This window comes from Trichechus manatus, unplaced genomic scaffold (assembly GCF_000243295.1).
Source record: "Trichechus manatus latirostris isolate Lorelei unplaced genomic scaffold, TriManLat1.0 scaffold00019, whole genome shotgun sequence".
NCBI classification, from domain to species: domain Eukaryota; kingdom Metazoa; phylum Chordata; class Mammalia; order Sirenia; family Trichechidae; genus Trichechus; species Trichechus manatus.
The window spans coordinates 21,886,940-21,904,211 of record NW_004443955.1 but is presented as its reverse complement, the minus strand read 5'-3'; the positions used below and the strand labels follow the sequence as shown (position 1 = coordinate 21,904,211).

Genomic DNA, 17,272 nt, shown 5'->3' with positions numbered 1-17,272 from the left:
GTATGTTAACCATTTGTTTACCACCCAGGTACTCCTAGATTAGTATAGTTTTAATAAATTATAGTATGTGTTGAGTATTGTCTCCTAGGTATTGAGAAAAATAGCCTGATACAGTGATAGTCCTTACTGGTTTCCAGTTGCTTCACACATTTTGTGCGTGAGCTACCATCCCCAGCATCGAGATAGTTGAGTTTACATTGTTCCTTTTAATCCTCTTACTAGTTTTAGTTCCTCATTTATTTTATTCTTTGTTTTTGGAGTATTTGCTTAATAGCCTAACAGTGTGGCAAAATACAGTTTAACTCACGTTTATCAGGTTGTAAGCATTAACGATGTTTTTAGAGTTCTATCTGAAAAGAGCATTTTGTCTATCCTGAAGGTGATTGTTTCCGGCATTAACAGGTGTTACTAAGGCCGATGTTGATCCTCTTAGCAGTACCTGATGAAATGCTTAGCAGCTCATGAGTTTAGAAATGACAGCTGAGTCTATGGCTGCTGTTGTGCCAACATGTGTATACTTTGAGTCTTACATAGCTCTAGCTAACATGGGGTCACTTGGGTTTGTTAGTCTTGGACTTGACTGGCCTTAGTGGGGCAGGACCCGTTGGTGTCACAGAGCAGACTGTGGGGCAGTGATTGAGTTTCCAGTTCTAGCCTAAGTTACTGTCATGCTCTTGCCTACTGAGCTTCAGTCTGCACACAAAACTAAGCTAGGTCTTCCAATTCTTCATTGGCTTCCCAGCAGCAAGACACACACGTTTTTCTTAATCCTTATGAAATAAATTCCCCTTGTTTTTTTATTTTTGAGAATAATTTGATCATGTTATCCCTTTCTAGATTTCTGCCACAGATCCTTTAGTCTACCAGAGATGGTTGAATAAGATTTGTACATTAGAAAGTTTTATCTTTAGAATTTAGGCAGAATTATTATGGGTGGCAAGTTTTAAAATTAATATTTGTGTACTCAAATTCTATTAGTATAAAATCTAGATGGTTTTTATTGACCTTCTTGTCTCTAATTTTGTTTACTGTGATTATAATCCATTAACTTTTTAATCTATAAACAGTGACGATGATTGATGGAAATTATATAACTTTTGTCCTTAAGCAGTGACAGCTGTAATAATATTGCCACTAATTATGCTTTCACCTTTAAATTTAATTTTCCTGATAAATCACCCTGTTTCATAGACAAACTTGTTATGTTTGTTTATATACTAATTGCATGATATACTGAAATATTTTATAAACTCTAGATCCAGTCCCAGAAATTGAAACCTGCTATTGTCCAGTGTAAACTGGTAGAACTGATTCAGTTGATATTCCCTTTCTTTTTTGTTTTTCCCTGTCTTTTATTCAAGAGCTAGTGACTGCTTAATTTATTTTGCTTTCCTTATAGGAAAGGTGGACATTTTACAGGTTTTTTTTGCCTTTCATTAAATTTATTTTAAAAGAAATTTTCATTGGAAAATGCTTTTTTCCTCTGTGTAACTAAGTAATCATATACTATTTTATCCTTAGGTTTGAGTTCTGGGAGGATTTTGAAGAAGACCATGGGAAAGGGAGAGAGAATGGATACCAGAGTCTTCATAAGGTGCTAGAGCCTTTCCTTCTCCGGAGAGTCAAAAAAGATGTGGAGAAATCCCTTCCTGCCAAAGTGGAACAGATTCTCAGGGTGGAAATGTCAGCTCTTCAGAAACAGTATTACAAGTAAGTTGTTTTACCTGGGTCAGGCCTGAATAGGATTGAGATTAGTACCATTACATAGATATTAGATAGATATTTGACAAATAAACTGGTTTTTCCAGTGAAGCCTCAACTTAGTACTAATTTATTAAAGGTCAGAAAGAGGAAGTTTTATTATTCTTGCTTTTTTTTAATCTGGGTAAATGAAAAGTTAGTTGCACATTACTTTCACTGTGTAAGTGGTCTGCAGTATACATTAACTCTTAGTGCTAACCCTCTTAACCGCTAGACAGGCATATTTCACTTATCCATTATTTTTTCTCTACCATTCGTTTGATCATATACTAAGCTTCTGCAACATATCAGATATTCTGCTAAATACTGGGAATATAAAGATGAATGTTTTATGTTCCCTGTTAACATCGTCCTTGTTAAAGCCTTGTTGTGTGGTGTGGAAGACAGGCTGTAGATGAATAATTGAAGCAGTGTGCTGTTTAGTAACTGAGGCCTGTACAGGGGGTTGGGGAAGTTCATAAGAAGTACTCAGCTGTGTACTCAAGAGTGAGTATTCTTCCCTTCATAGTGCTCCAAGTGGACAGGCAGGTGGTGTACTTGGTTTAGGTTATATTATGTTAAAGCTAAAATACTGGGCTTGGGACAGAAAGTGATATATAATGTGCTTGTCATGAACTTTAGTTTTGATGATTTAAAGTTGGATCTGGAATAATTGGAATTAATTGTGTTGCCGCAAAGGCTGTGGTCGTGGTCCTTTAAGTCAGAGGTCTGGTAATCTCTGATAATTGTCCCTGCTGTTTATTCATTAATGCAACTAAATAACAAATAAGATTTTAATTTCCAAAATGGCCATCTGACCATTTTGCCTAACAGTACATGAAATTTTTAAAAAACTTTTCATTATGGGAAATTTCAAATACATACAAAAACAGAATATACCCATGTACATATAACCCAGCTTTAACAGTGATGAGGACCAATCTTGGTTCATCTGTATCTTTCCTTGTATCTGTCCCTCCCCACTGATTGTTTTGAAGCATATCCCAGGTACGTATCATAAATGTTTCAGTATATATCTTTAAAAGATAAGGACTCTCTTTGTTTTGTTGTTGATAAGCATAATTTCAAATACAGTTATCACGCCTAAAAAATCAATAATCCTTAACATTTCTATAATATTCAGTGAGTGTTAATATTTTCTTGGTTGCTGTATATATATAGGTATATGTATGTGTACATATTGTTAAAAAACAAAGATGTCACTTGAAGGACTAAGGTGCGTGTGACCCAAGCCATGGTGTTTTCAATTGCCTCATGCATGCAAAAGCTGAATGATGAATAAAGAAGACCAAAGAAGAATTGACGCCCTCAAATTGTGGTGTTGACAAAGAATATTGAATATACCATGGACTGCCAAAAGAACGAACAAATCTGTCTTGGAAGAAGTACAGCCAGAGTGCTCCTTGAAAGCGAGGATGGCGAGACTTTGTCTCACGTACTTTGAACATACTGTCAGGAGAGATCAGTTCCTGGAGAAGAACATCATGCTTGGTAAAGTAGAGGGTCATCGAAAAAGAGGAAGACCTTCAGTGAGATGGATGACACAGTGGCTGCAACAATCGGCTCAAACGTAACAATGATCGTGAGGATGGCGCAGGACCAGGCAGTGTTTTATTCTGTTGTACATGGGGTCACTATGAGTTGGAATTGACTCAACGGCACCAAACAACAATGACCATATATATACGTAGACGTATATATACTCCCCATTATAGGGTCGCTATGAGTTGGAATTGACTTGACAGCAATGAATATATATACATATGTACATGCATGCATATACAAACACACACAATTTTGCTTGTTTGAATTAAATAAGGTCCATACGCTATGATTGGTTGCTATGTCTCTTAAGCTTATTTTGATGAATAGGTTCACCATCCCTTTTTTTTCTGTCCTTGTAAATTTTTTGAGTGAAGAAACTGAGTCTGTGTTTTGTAGATTTTTCTCACAGCCTGTATTTTGCTGATTTCAACTCCATGACATCATTTAACATTTTCTCTGAAACCTGTATTTCCTATACGTTCATAAATAAGTTTAGAGACTTGATTTGACTTAGATTCAACAATTCAAAGATGTATTCTTTCACAGGATTTTGTCTTTCTTTTTGTGATATTAGCATCTACTATTGAACATTTCCCAAATCCTTAATTCATTAAAACCAAACCTGTTGCCATCGAGTTGATTTTGACTCATGGCAACCCTGTAGGACAGAGTAGAACTGTCCCAACAGGGTTTCCACGGCTGTAATCTTTACGGAAGCAGACTGCCACATCTTTCTCCTGCGGAACAGCTGGTGGGTTTGGACTGCCTACCTTTCAGTTAGCAGCTGAACATTTAACCACTGTGCCACCAGGGTGCCTGTTAATTCATTAGTGATTGTAGAATGGTAATATTTAAATTTTATCACTCCTTCATTTATTAGCTGGAATACTTCTGTAAAAAGAAATTTCTCCATATCAACTAAGGAATGGTTCATATAGGAAAAGCAGAATAAATGCTTGATTTTTTTATTTTTACTTTGGCCATTCCAAAAGGAAAAAATGGGTTATCCAGCTTCCTCCAAAGATTTTGGCCAGTGAGATTTATTTAATATGATTATGAACTTAATAGATCTAAATATAATTTACATTTCATTCCATTACAGTTATTACCCATACTCTTGCTCTAATTGTCTTATTTTTAGCCACTGGGAGCTTATTCAAGTTGGTCCTATGTCCATTTGACATAATCCTAGTAGCATTTGATCGCTTTTTCGCTTTTTGGAAAGATAATATGTTCCAGATTCATCATGTATGTTTTCTGCCATGGAACTAGAGTGAGCCATTTATCCAAGAAACTCTGGATACCATTTTACTGGGTTGGGTGTTGTTTACAGGCCTGTTTAGTGGACAGAGTTAGGAAATCTGTTTCCTTGGTTTTAAAGATAAAAATAGATCATTCTTTTTCAGTTAAACAGGGTTACAGAGCTTTTATTTGGCCTTTTTAATCATAAATCCGTTTTTTAACCATACCAACCTAATGTATATTGCACACACAACAGTCTTAGAATAATAGTACCAGAACTAGCATCAACAATATGAATAGCAAAAACATTAAGATTTTTTTACAGTAGTTTTTTTTTTTAATTTTTAAAGTATATCCCGCTAGAAACGGACAAGTCTTAAAGGACTTGAGATACGTTTCTCTTCTGTGTGGTTAGACCACCAACTGGATACATATGTTCATTTTATTCTTTATTTTTAGGGACTGCTTTGTTTAATTTTGTTATATAATTTCTTAAATTCAAAGTCAAAACTGCAAAACCTGGTATGTTCCAAGATGTCTAGCCTCTGTCCCCTCCATTCTGGTTCCTCTTTCCCCATAGGTAATTATTGTTATTTTAAAAATTACAATTCTTTGTTATTATTTTTAAATATAAGCAGATACATATTACCTTTTTTTTGCCTCCCTCTTAGTAAATGGTTATATACATTTTTCTATACCTTAACTTTTTTCACTTAATGAGGTGTCCTGAAGATACTCCTTATTTCTTTTTAAAATTGCATAGTATTCCCACTCCTGGTGGTCACCTTTCATTAAAATAGGATATTGACTTATAAAATAAACAACATCAACTGTGAACATTCTGCTCCCTTAAATTAATCAACCACATGAGACCAAATGGTCAACATTTACCCCAAAACAAAGATGAGAAGCTAAGAAGAGGCAGGGAAGCTAGATTAATGGAAAGAGAACAAAAGAATGGAAATAATGCGAATGTTGACACATTGTGAAAAATGTAATGAATGTATGGAACAAGCTATATAAAAACTGTTAAGTGAGAACCTAACTTGCTAGGTAAACTTTCACCTAAAACACACATACACACAAATACACACAAACTGCATAGTATTCCATTTTGGATATATAGAATTGTTTATTCAAACAGTCCCCTACTGGAAGACATTTGGGTTGTTTCAAATACAACAGTTTAAATGGGTACATGTCTTCTATATTATGTTGTATCTTTATTTATTTATCGAATCTCCGAATCTCCTACCGTTTGACAGCTTATTTCTAATTTTGTTTTGCAATAAAGAGTACTTCAGTGACAATTCTTGTGTGTATGTATATGCATGTATTTATTGTTTCTTTTTAATATTTCTGTGAGCCATGGTGTTCCGTGACATTGGAATAGTCAGTAGAATGATCAGTGTGCTGAATGTGACTGGAGACATGAGGGAAGCTGGGTAGGTGGTTGGAGATGCAAAATAAAATACTTCGTTCTCCTTTTAAACTTTCACTAGGTCTTTTTGTGTGTGTGTGTGTGTGTGCATTTTTCAGTAACACTACTGCTTCTTATAATCTTGTGGCACCCTCAATTCTCTACTTCTTTCAAGGTAATGACATCAATATTATGTTCATTTGCAGGTGGATTCTGACCAGGAATTACAAGGCTCTTGCCAAAGGAACAAGAGGCAGCACATCTGGTTTCCTTAATATTGTGATGGAGCTGAAAAAATGCTGCAACCACTGCTATCTGATTAAACCCCCTGAAGAAAATGAAAGGGAAAATGGACAGGAGATTCTTCTGGTGTGTTCTTATTCTAATTACTTTCTCAAAAAACTGTTTACTCTCTATAAGATGCTTTTGATAATAATGTTCCTTTTCCTCTTTAATGATTCTTCAAGGAGCACCAAAAAGAAGCTGTAAGAACAGGTGAGAGAAGTTAAATAACTAGGAAAAAAAATGCAGAAAATACAGTATCACAGATACCATGTAAAAAGAGTATTTCAGGAATTGCTGGTCAGTCAGATTGCCGAAGGCTTCAGAAACCTTAAAGATGATTTTAAAAATATGAGCTCTTTGAGATGAAAGGCAGTCTGAAGTATGGGTTTGAACGTGATGACTGAGAATGTCTTTTGTATTTTCAGTCCCTGATCAGGAGCAGTGGGAAGCTGATTCTGTTAGATAAACTGTTGACAAGACTTCGAGAAAGGGGGAACAGAGTCCTTATCTTCTCCCAGATGGTTAGAATGTTGGATATCTTGGCTGAATACCTGACTATTAAGCACTATCCTTTCCAGGTAAGAATGCTCAGTAATTCGTTCGGCAGTCTCTCTCTTTGAGATGTGTGCTCTGCCTGCAGCACTACCCTAAAGTAGAAAACAGGAGTTTTCTTACTTGAAAAAATTGAGATTAAGGTTCCTGAGAGGATCTTACGTTTTATTCCCTTGCCTTTAGGCTACCCTATAATGAAAATCGTCACGTGAAGATCATTTTTTTTTTCTTCCTCCTTTTTAATTAGAGAAAGGAAAATTTGGTGAGAGAGAAGTATGTTAGATTAGATAATGTCTTAAATCTCCAAGTCTGGTAAAAGTAGAAGAAAGAAGTGTGAACATGATTTTAGAAGCCCAAATCCTAGAAGGAAAGAAACCAAGAGGTGCCAGTGTTGTACCTTCACCCCAGCGAAGCTGGCCCTGCCTGTGAGCCTGGGAAGAAGCAAAACAGGGCTACCTGCTGGTTTCTGAAGCAAGTGCTGATGACTTCCCTTCTCCCAGGAATTTCATATTTACTTAGTTATCTCTATGGGGAAAAAGAATGTCTCGGCATAATGATATTTTCCTGTGTATTACATTTTGGGAAACTTATCTCTGATCTGTTTATAAAGATGTATGCAGTTTGCCTTGAGTCTTGCAGTAATATTTTTGTAATCCTGTGATCAACTCACATAATTTGCTGGTATTGAAGAAACTTGGAAGCAGTTATTATCTTCTAGGAAGGTCAAGCTTTAACAGTCACTAACAGTGTCTTTCAGAATATCCTAAAAGGCATTGTTGTATCCACAATACCTTGTGTGGTCTTTCAGCAGCTGTCTTAGAATATAGTTAACTGTGTGATTATTATTAAAAAATAGCACACTGTAAAAAGACAATTATTTCTCAATGTATTGGCCCCTGCAAACTTTTAGTTCTAGCTAATCATTTGATACCAAGTGAAACAAGACTGCATTACTCTGTAGGGAATAACTGAGCTGTAGTCCGTTCAGGTCTATCATGTCTAATCAGTGACTTTTAGGTAATTGACTTAATGTGTGCTTAAAGGAAGGCATTTACGTTTTCCAGTTTCAAATACAGACTGTTGAACTGCCATTTAGGCATATCTCTAGTTTAAAGGCTCTGAGTAGCATTGATAGTGAGAAGAGGAAAGCAGGTTCCCGTGTGTGATTGGACTTGTTTTCAGGCGGCCGTGGGTCTCCTGGGCAGAGCTCTGGGGTGGGGAGATACAGGTCCTTCCAGACTCTGCTGCCAGCCAGTCACTGGTCCTTGGCCAGCTGACGTCATCCTTCAAGTCAGTTCTGCCTTCTATAAAGTGAGGTATTTTGCTTGGTAAATGTGATAGGAAGAAATGTGCAAAAGATGATAAAGAGTGAGAAATCCTTTTTATGTACAGTATGTGGGTGATAAGTGTTCAGGGTTTGTCTTACATATTCTGTGTTTCAGTTATGGTGACATTGTTTTACACCTAGAACTGACACATGCTCTAATAAAAGAATCGTATGTCACTTCTAAATACCAGAGGCTCTCTTCAGGATGTAGTTTGGCTGGTTGAATAGAATTCCCCAGTACAATTTGCTCTGATTTCACAGTGTAATCTTTGGGAAAGCTGGGGGTGTATAATCAGCTTAATTTTAACATTCTTTAATATTGTGGCAATATATTTTCCAGACAAAATTATGTAAATACTTTTTTTTGTGTGTGTAGCAGTAATAACCCTGATACTTTTAGCCACATTAGCTAAGAAGTATTATTTTTCTGCAGGAGCTAGTTATTAGGTATCCACAGATGGAGAAGCAAGCAAAGCCTCTAAGCAAAAGTTGGGTTGGCATCTTTCTCCTTAACGATCCTTGCAGCCATTCTGATCCTTCGGTAAACCTGCGACAGCCCTTTGAATCAGAGGCCTCTGACCTTGAGTCTGTAACTGGAGAGCTCTGGTCAAGTAGGGTGTGCTGCTCAAGCACAGCCCTTTGGCGGCCCTTTGGCAGTGCATTCTGGTTATTTTCACTCAGTGGGTGTTGGAGTGATAAAAGGTTGCAAGCCTAGTGTTCTATTCTGGTGTAGCTGACCTTCCTACCTTATGATTTTCTTGTGGTGTATTTTTACAGCGTCTGGATGGTTCCATCAAGGGAGAAATCCGAAAACAGGCGCTGGATCACTTCAATGCAGATGGGTCTGAGGTACAGTATGCATGGCTTTGTTATTTGGGCAGTTTGGGCTCTGTATCAAGGGGAAAGCCTTTCCAGCTTAATGCATTCTGTTCAAGAAACAATTTACAGTGTAGTTCTTCTGCCTTGAGAAGGGAATGAGAAATCCCTACCATAGAACATGCCTGTTAATTTACTTGTTTGTCACCCCAAAAGGCATATGTGTGCTTGTTTATCTCTCTTGTCTTGATTAATGAAAGACTAGTTCTGGTAGCAACTGAGTGTTCTCTCTGATGGCTTCCAGATCCAAATTTCTGGGCTTGGGAGAGCAGCAAGGGAAGGACGGTAGGTGGGGGAGGGCTGGCCAGTAGAATAAATTTTGACATGTACGTAACATTGAAGCTTCTGATCTGTATTTTTTTGGTGACCGAGGCTAGAAAAGAACATTTGCCATATCTCATTTGTTGGACTCCTGGTTCGATGTGGCTTAGTGCTTTGGCTAACAGCAACATTTTTCAATCATAAGTGTCCAGCTTGGATTTGGCATTATAAAGGATTTTGGTTTTGAGGCATCTGTAGAAGAGCTACTAAGGACAAATTGGAAACTGATGCCATCGTAGTTTGTGACTATTGAACTATTAAATGCCATAGGATTTGAGAGAAATGGGGGAGAAGAGGTTTAATGTAAGTAAAACTGTAACAATGTGGAGAGAACTAGAAGTGTTTCAGAGAGAATGGAGAATTTCCAGAGCCTGGATCACTATTTTGCGTAGATAAAACAGACTTTTTAGCTTCCTGCTTTCTTAAGACCTCTAATAGCTTTTAATGTCTGTGTCTATTAAGAGTGGTATCCCTTCTGCTTCTAGACTCACAGATAGTATTACTTAGACTATAATATCCTGGCTACTTCTATAGCCTAAAATTTTAGTTCTCCTTGAGGCGCTTTGGGCGCTAAGCTATTCAGAAGCAAAATTCTGAATGGTTAAGGATAGGAGGACTTAAATTTACTAAAAAGATTAATCATCTAATTCCCATCCTTCCTTTTTCTCCTCTCTCAGTTTCCTCAACTATAAAATCAAAATAATTCCAGTACCTACTTCAGAATATTTCTGTGAGGATTTAATGCAATAATCAACGTAAAGCACTTGGCACACTGCCTAGCACATTGTTGTTAGGTGCTGTCCAGTCAAGTCTGACTCGTAGTGACCCCATGCATAAAGGAATGAAACACTGCCCAGTCCTGCGCTGTCTTCACAGTTGTTGCAATTTTTAAGCCCATTGTTGCAGCCACTGTGTCAGTTCATCTCATTGAGGGTCATCCTCTTGTTTACCAAGCATGATGTCCTTCAGGGACTGGTTCCTCCTGATAACATGCCTGAAGTATGTGAAACAGAGTCTCACCGTCCTCCCTTCTAAGGAGCATTCTGGCTGTACTTCTTCCAAAACAGATTTGTTCTTTCTTCTGTCAGTCCATGGTACATTCATTATTCTTCGCCAACACCATAATTCAAATGTATCAGTTGTTCTTTGTCGTCTTTATTCATTATCCAGCTTTCATATGCATATGAGGTGATGGAAGATACCATGGCTTGGGTCAGGTGTACCTTAGTCCTCAAAGTGACATCTTTGCTTTTTAACACTTTTTTTAAAGCGTTCTTTGCAGCACATTTGCCTAATACAATTCGTAGTTTGATTTCTTGACGGCTACTTCCATAGGGTTGATTGTGGATCCAAGTAAAATGAAATCCTTGATAGCTTCGATCTTCTTTCTGTTTATCATGATGTTGCTTATTGGTCCAGTTGTGAGGATTTTTGTTTTCTGTATGTTGAGGTGTAATCTATACTAAGGTTGTAGTCTTTGACCTTCATCAGTAAGTGCTTCAAGTCCTCTTGACTTTCAGCAAGCAAGGTTGTGTGATCTGCATATTGCAGGTTGTGAAGGAGTCTTCCTCCAATCCTGATGCCCCATTCTTCTTCATATAGCCCAGTTTCTTGGATTATTTGCTCAGCACACTGATTGAATAAGTATGGTGAAAGGATGCAGCCCTGATGCACACTTTTCCTGACTTTAAACTATGCAGTATCTCCTTGTTCTGTTTGAACAACTGCTTCTTGGTCTATGTACAGGTTCCCCATGAGGACAATTAAGTGTTCTGGAATTCCCATTTCAGTGTTACCCATAATTTGTTATGATCCACACAGTCAAATGACTTTGCATAGTTGGTAAAACATAGGTAAACATCTTTCTGGTATTCTCTACTTCTCAGCCAGAATCCATCCGACATCAGCAGTGATATCCCTGGTTCCCTGTCCTCTTTTGAATCTGGCTTGAATTTCTGGCAGTTCCCTGTTGATATACTGCTGCAACCATTTTTGAATTATCTTCAGCAAAATTTTACTAGCTTGTGATATTAATAGTAATTTTTTGATAATTTCTGCATTCTGTTGGATCACCTTTCTTTGGAATGGGCACAAGTATGGATCTCTTCCAGTCCGTTGGCCAGGTAGCTGCCCTCCAGATTTCTTGGCATAGATGAGTGAGCGCTTCCAGCATTGCATCCGTTTGTTGAAACCTCTCAATCAGTATTCCCTCAATTCCTGGAGCCTTGTTTTTTGCCGGTGTCTTCAGTGCAGCTTGAACTTGTTCCTCTAATACTGTCAGTTCTTGATTATATGCTGCCTCCTGAAATGGTTGAACGTCGACCAATTCTTTTTGGTATAGTGACTCAGTGTATTCCTTCCATCTTCTTTTGATGCCTGCTGCGTCATTTAATACTTTTCCTGTAGAAATCGTGCAGTGTTGGAGCTCAAGACTTGAATTTTTTCTTCAGTTCGTTCAGCTTGAGAAATGCAGAGCATGTTCTTCCCTTTTGGTTTTCTAACTTCAAGACTTTGTACATTTCATTATAATACTTTACTTTGTCTTCTTGAGCCACCGTTTGAAATCTATTCAGCTCTTTTACTTCATTATTTTTTCTATTTGCTTTAGCTACTTTACATTCAAGAGCAAGTCGGAGTCTCTTCTGACATCCCTTTTGGTCTTTTCTTTCCTGTCTTTTTAGTGTCCTTTTGCTTTCTTCATGTATCATGTTCTTGATTTCGTCCTACAGCTCGTCTGGTCTTCAGTCATTAGTGTTCAGTACATGTTCAATTCTTGATATGGTCTCTAAATTCAGGTGGGATATACTCAAGGTCGTACTTTGGCTCTTGTGGACTTGTTTTAATATTCTTCAGCTTCGTCTTGAAATTGCATATGAGCAATTGATGGTCTGTTTTGTAATCAGTCCCTGGCCTTATTCTGACTGATGATATTGAGCTTCTCCATCGTCTTTTTCCACAGGTTAGTCTGTTTGATTCCTGTGTATTCCATCCGGTGAGGTCCATGTGTATAGCTGCCATTTATTTACTGAAAAAATGTATTTCTAATGACTAGGTTGTTGGTCTTGCAAAATTCTACCATGTGGTCTCCGGCATTGTTTCTGTCACCAAGGCCCTATTTTCCAACTGCTGATCCTTCCTCTTTGTTTCCAACTTCCGAATTCCAATCACCAGTAATTATCAATGCGTCTTGGTTGCATGTTTGATGAATTTCAGACTGTAGAAGCTGGTAAAAGTCTTCAGTTTCTTCATTTTTGGCATTAGTGGTTAGAGAATGAATTTGAATAGTAGTCATATTAACTGGTCTTCCTTGCAGGTGTATGGATATTATCCTATCACTGACAGTATTGTACATCAGGATGGGTCTTGATTCTTTTTGACAGTGAATGCAATGCCGTTCCTCCTCAATTTGTCATTCCCGATGTAGTAGACCATATGAGTGCCTGATTTAAAAGTTTTCACTGGCAAATTTTTTTCTTGAAGTAGATCGCCATGTCCTTCTTTCTAGTCTGCCTTAGTCTAGAAGCTCCACTGAAACCTGTCCAGCGTGGTTGACCCCGCAGGTATTTGAAATATCGGTGGCATAGCTTCCAGCATCACAGCAAGATGCAAGCTGTCACAGTACAACAAACTGACAGACATATGGTGGAGCACATAGTAAGCACTCAATAAATGTTAGCTATTGTAATTTTTTGGTATTTGTTGAAATTGGTTTTGTGATCCCTGAAAAACCTAAAGTTGCATTTTGTCTGGCTTTGATTGATTACTCTCTTCCACCGTTTTGACTATATATGGAATACAGGTTTTCTACCATTTTCTGCAAATCCAAGTCATTTTTTAGTTAATTAAAAGATACTTTATCAATGGGGGAAAATACATGCTCATTTAGAAAATTTGGAGGGTGATGAAAGTACAACTGAGAAGAGTTGTACGTAATCCCCACCCCAAAGACAACTTGCTGTACATCATTTGGGTGTGTTTCCATTCATACTGGGTGGAACTGTTTATTTCTGTATATGTTTACATAATTGGGATCACGCTTTCGTTGTCTCCTTTCTTTGAAGATTATATGCTGAGCATTTTCCCCATGTCATTAAAGATTTTTCAAAATTTTAATTTTTAATATTTTCTCAGCCTCTATCATTATGTATTCAACCATTTTATTACTGACGGATGTTTACTTAAGAGGCTATGAGCATTTTTTAATGATTTTTGATACATTTAGCTAAATTACTTTCCCCAATTTGCATTCATTCTGTTTATGGACGAATATTTCCATTTTACTTCACTCTTAGTAACGTTGAGTTTCATAATTTTTGAAGTTTTGATAATAGAGAAAAATAACATAATTCATATTATCTTTAATAAAGAGTGACATTAAACATTGTTTATGTTACATTCAGACCCCAGGTATTATTTAAGTTTTAAGTATCCAAAAATGCTCACTACTTACCTGCAGCTTTCTCCAGGGTCATCTTCAGAGTGTGTTGTTGCTTGGTGTTTCTACCAAAGGGACGCGGAGTGTGTGCCTCGGTCCCCCTGCTGGTCACTTCTTTATTGGAATTGTTTGAAGCCCTTGAAATATCTGTCTCCATTTTATTTCTATGGCTTAATCCTTTTGAATGTGACTATTAGATGTGGAGACCTTTTCATCCATTTACATATGTACATTAAGTATACTTCTTATCAAGCTGTAACACCAAACTACCAGTTTTTGAGTGCCACTTCTGTGCCAGAATGGTGTGAGGCCTTTAACATACATTATCAAATTCTCTGTAATTAGAAATCTTGACTTTTTTTGCTTCTTGTTTTTTTCCTTCTGTCTCACATAGTTTATTCTCTTGGTCCACTTCATGTTTTTCTGCACACTCAGACACAACAGGCAGATGTATGGTGCCTGCCCAATCTCTATTAGAATGAGTCAGTGTGTGGGTCTTTTACACGCATGGCTCTTTAGCCAAGCCTGCTCTGGTTTTCTTTCTGCATGTTCTGTGGTGACTGAGGAGCCTGTGCTTCTCAGCAGTGCCTACATGTGACCTGTTCAGTGTAGTGTTCCTGTGTTTCTCACCAGCCTGACAAATGGATGGATGTTTGCATAGAACAGTATTCTTGTTTATACTGACTGCCCTACATAGCATAATCCACCTTCACACAGAAAGTAAATGTCTAGGTAGCCTGCTGGAATGATCCCCTTGATAATTCCATTTGTCTGTTTTTTGTTAACTTCTTACATACTGGTTCCAACCAGAGATAACGCTAATTTCCTTGCTCCCATTGCTTTATTAGATTCTACTCTATTCCTTAGTTTACTGCACTGATTCTTCCTCTTAAATGAAAGTTCACTCTGCCATCAAGTCCCTGACATTCTTTTAGCCTCCATAAAGTGTGTCCATCATATCTCACTTTTCTTCACACCTGCAGGGGTTTCCAGGTATAAGGGCTTATTGGACTGTGAAACTGTTTCTGAGAAGGCCACTGCATAAAGTAGTATATTGCATTGTGTACAGGACTTCTGTTTCCTGCTCTCGACAAGGGCTGGTGGCCTGGGAATCAATTTGGCTTCAGCGGACACAGTCGTCATCTTTGACTCTGATTGGAACCCCCAGAACGACTTGCAGGCACAAGCCCGAGCCCATAGAATTGGCCAGAAGAAGCAGGTCAGTGGGGACAAGCTTCTGGATGTAGCTCAACCCAGGGGGAGAGTTCAGCCTTTACAGGATGTTTGTAAAATGCTTCTTTCCCATTTCACTCTTATTTCCCCAAGGGTGGATTTCTGCTTGTTAAATAGTAGAGTTTAGAGATTATATCTTTGGGCCTAAGATGAACTTCTTTCTTTGCTGTTTTTAAAAGAAAAGTACACCACTGGTAACTTTCTAAGAGTTTACCCCAAGATGAATACTTGATGAATAGACTGAACTTTTTTTTTTTTAATTTTAATATGGAGAAGTTTGTAAACATTCTAGTATTGTTCAAGATGGTCTATTTTTGACAGTGTTAGCACTGAGGTACGTTAGAAAAGTACACATTTGCTTCCTTCATAGATGAATCTTAAGTCCACACTAGCATTGGTTAGCTTGTAAGTTTCACACTTGACGAAAGATTCAGTTTTGGTGAAATCTTCCATCAATGAAACCGATTATTCTTTGGCAAGAGTTTTTGTTATTAAAACAAGGCTATATAATAATAATCCTTTAGAGGCAATTTAATTTAAGAATATAGCCTGCTGCAGATAGTAAAGGATATTGTACCTACTTAAGCCGCTTGCCTGGATAGAGAGTTTATAGTCATTTATAGCAGCAGAGAGCAGGTCTTTTTTATTTTCCCCTCCTGGGCTTTAGGCAGAGGAAAAAAAAATTTTTTTTTTTTTTTTAAAATCAGGCATTAACATAACAGTTTCTCTTTCTTCAGGTAAATATTTACCGCTTGGTTACAAAGGGAACCGTGGAGGAGGAGATCATAGAACGAGCCAAAAAGAAGATGGTATTGGACCATCTGGTGATTCAGCGCATGGATACCACTGGCCGGACGGTCCTGGAAAACAACTCGGGAAGGTCCAAGTAAGTTTCAGAAGGATGGAGGTAGGCAGAATCAAACTGGTTGTGCATCAACATTTGATGTAATTTATTCTTCCGGAAGGATTCTCTGCAACAGACATCGGTCGATTAATTACCCGGAAAAGGCCAGGTCATAACCACAAGGAGATGGCATTTTCACTTTATTTTGCTTTCTCTATTTTCTTTCTTTTTTTGCCTATCAGCCCTCTTACACACGCATGCATTCTCTGGCTGTCTCATCCTCCCCCTTTCTTCCTTTCTTGCATCTCTGCCTTGCTTTTTGCTCTTCACTCTGCATGTGGCCTGTGATACAGCAGCAGCGGTGGTAGCTGTGTGCCCCCATTAGGTTTCCCTTTGGCACAGTGATGCTTTTGACTTTTCAGTGAGAATCAACCAGATTGAGTTGGCGGCTGTTGTCTTACTATTTGTAAAAAATGCTTGTGTGGGTATTATTATTTACTTTTTTTCGTACTGAAAACAGAAAAGTATATAGAAGGAAAGTAGTGCACTTTCAATTAAATTTTCAGAAGGACAACTATTTTTCTCCTATTGAATTTAAATTTTGACCAGATTGTTGAGTGTTTCTACTGTGGCAGTCCTGCAGCCTGTGTTAAAGGTGAATTCACGTTAGCCCTTCTTCAAGACAATTATTTTCAGATATTTTTCCATTCAAGAAGAGCCTGGATGAGAAAAGCTTGGTTCTTTTGTTTTGCACCAGATATGAGGAGATTGAAAATTCTAGTGAATGATAACTTTCTGAGTCAAAGGACAAAGAGAATGATGGCTTATCATCATTTTCATGTTGGCTAATCTTTCTTGGTTAATCATGTAATAGATGAGCCAACAGGAAAATAATTATTTTTACTTTGTCTTCTGCTAGGTTCAGTTTACCACCACAGATTCATCCTCTGGATTAAAAACAATGACGTATTTGAGAGATCATTTTTCTTGGGGCAGAATTTATATTTTCACCAGTAATTTGATGCCTTTACAAAGGGTAGATATTCTTAAGTGGAACTTCTTAAGAGATGATTTGACATTTCTGAGGTTACAGCTACATTTTACTTCTACAGCTCAAATCCTTTTAATAAAGAAGAGCTGACAGCAATTTTGAAATTTGGAGCAGAGGATCTCTTCAAAGAACTTGAAGGGGAGGAATCAGAGCCTCAGGTAATTAATAATGAGGAAAACAATGTTTTTGAGAAGTATTGTCTGTGAGAGTCTCAGTTTTTCCTGGAAGTGGATTCTGAGTCTGTATTAGAGGCATTTGTAAAGAAAGAATAATAACTTTTTTTTTTTCCTTATGGAGCATAAAGCTCTTACTAAGTAACATAGGAAAGAATGAGAAAAATACTTGAGGATTCTGTCTTGGGGTTTTTTTGTTTTTTTTTT

At 37.5% G+C, this 17,272-nt stretch overlaps 1 protein-coding gene across 1 annotated transcript in view; it reads left to right on the top strand.

Moving 5' to 3' along the window:
• Window positions 1–17,272, top strand: part of CHD2 (chromodomain helicase DNA binding protein 2) — a 144,332-nt gene that overhangs the window by 72,780 nt on the left and 54,280 nt on the right. Inside the window, exons 15-21 of the mRNA XM_023727811.1 lie at window positions 1,522–1,710; window positions 6,175–6,337; window positions 6,679–6,831; window positions 8,910–8,981; window positions 14,834–14,983; window positions 15,735–15,883; window positions 16,954–17,050. Coding sequence (XP_023583579.1) covers window positions 1,522–1,710; window positions 6,175–6,337; window positions 6,679–6,831; window positions 8,910–8,981; window positions 14,834–14,983; window positions 15,735–15,883; window positions 16,954–17,050 — 973 coding nt within the window. The remainder of the gene's footprint in view (window positions 1–1,521; window positions 1,711–6,174; window positions 6,338–6,678; window positions 6,832–8,909; window positions 8,982–14,833; window positions 14,984–15,734; window positions 15,884–16,953; window positions 17,051–17,272) is intronic.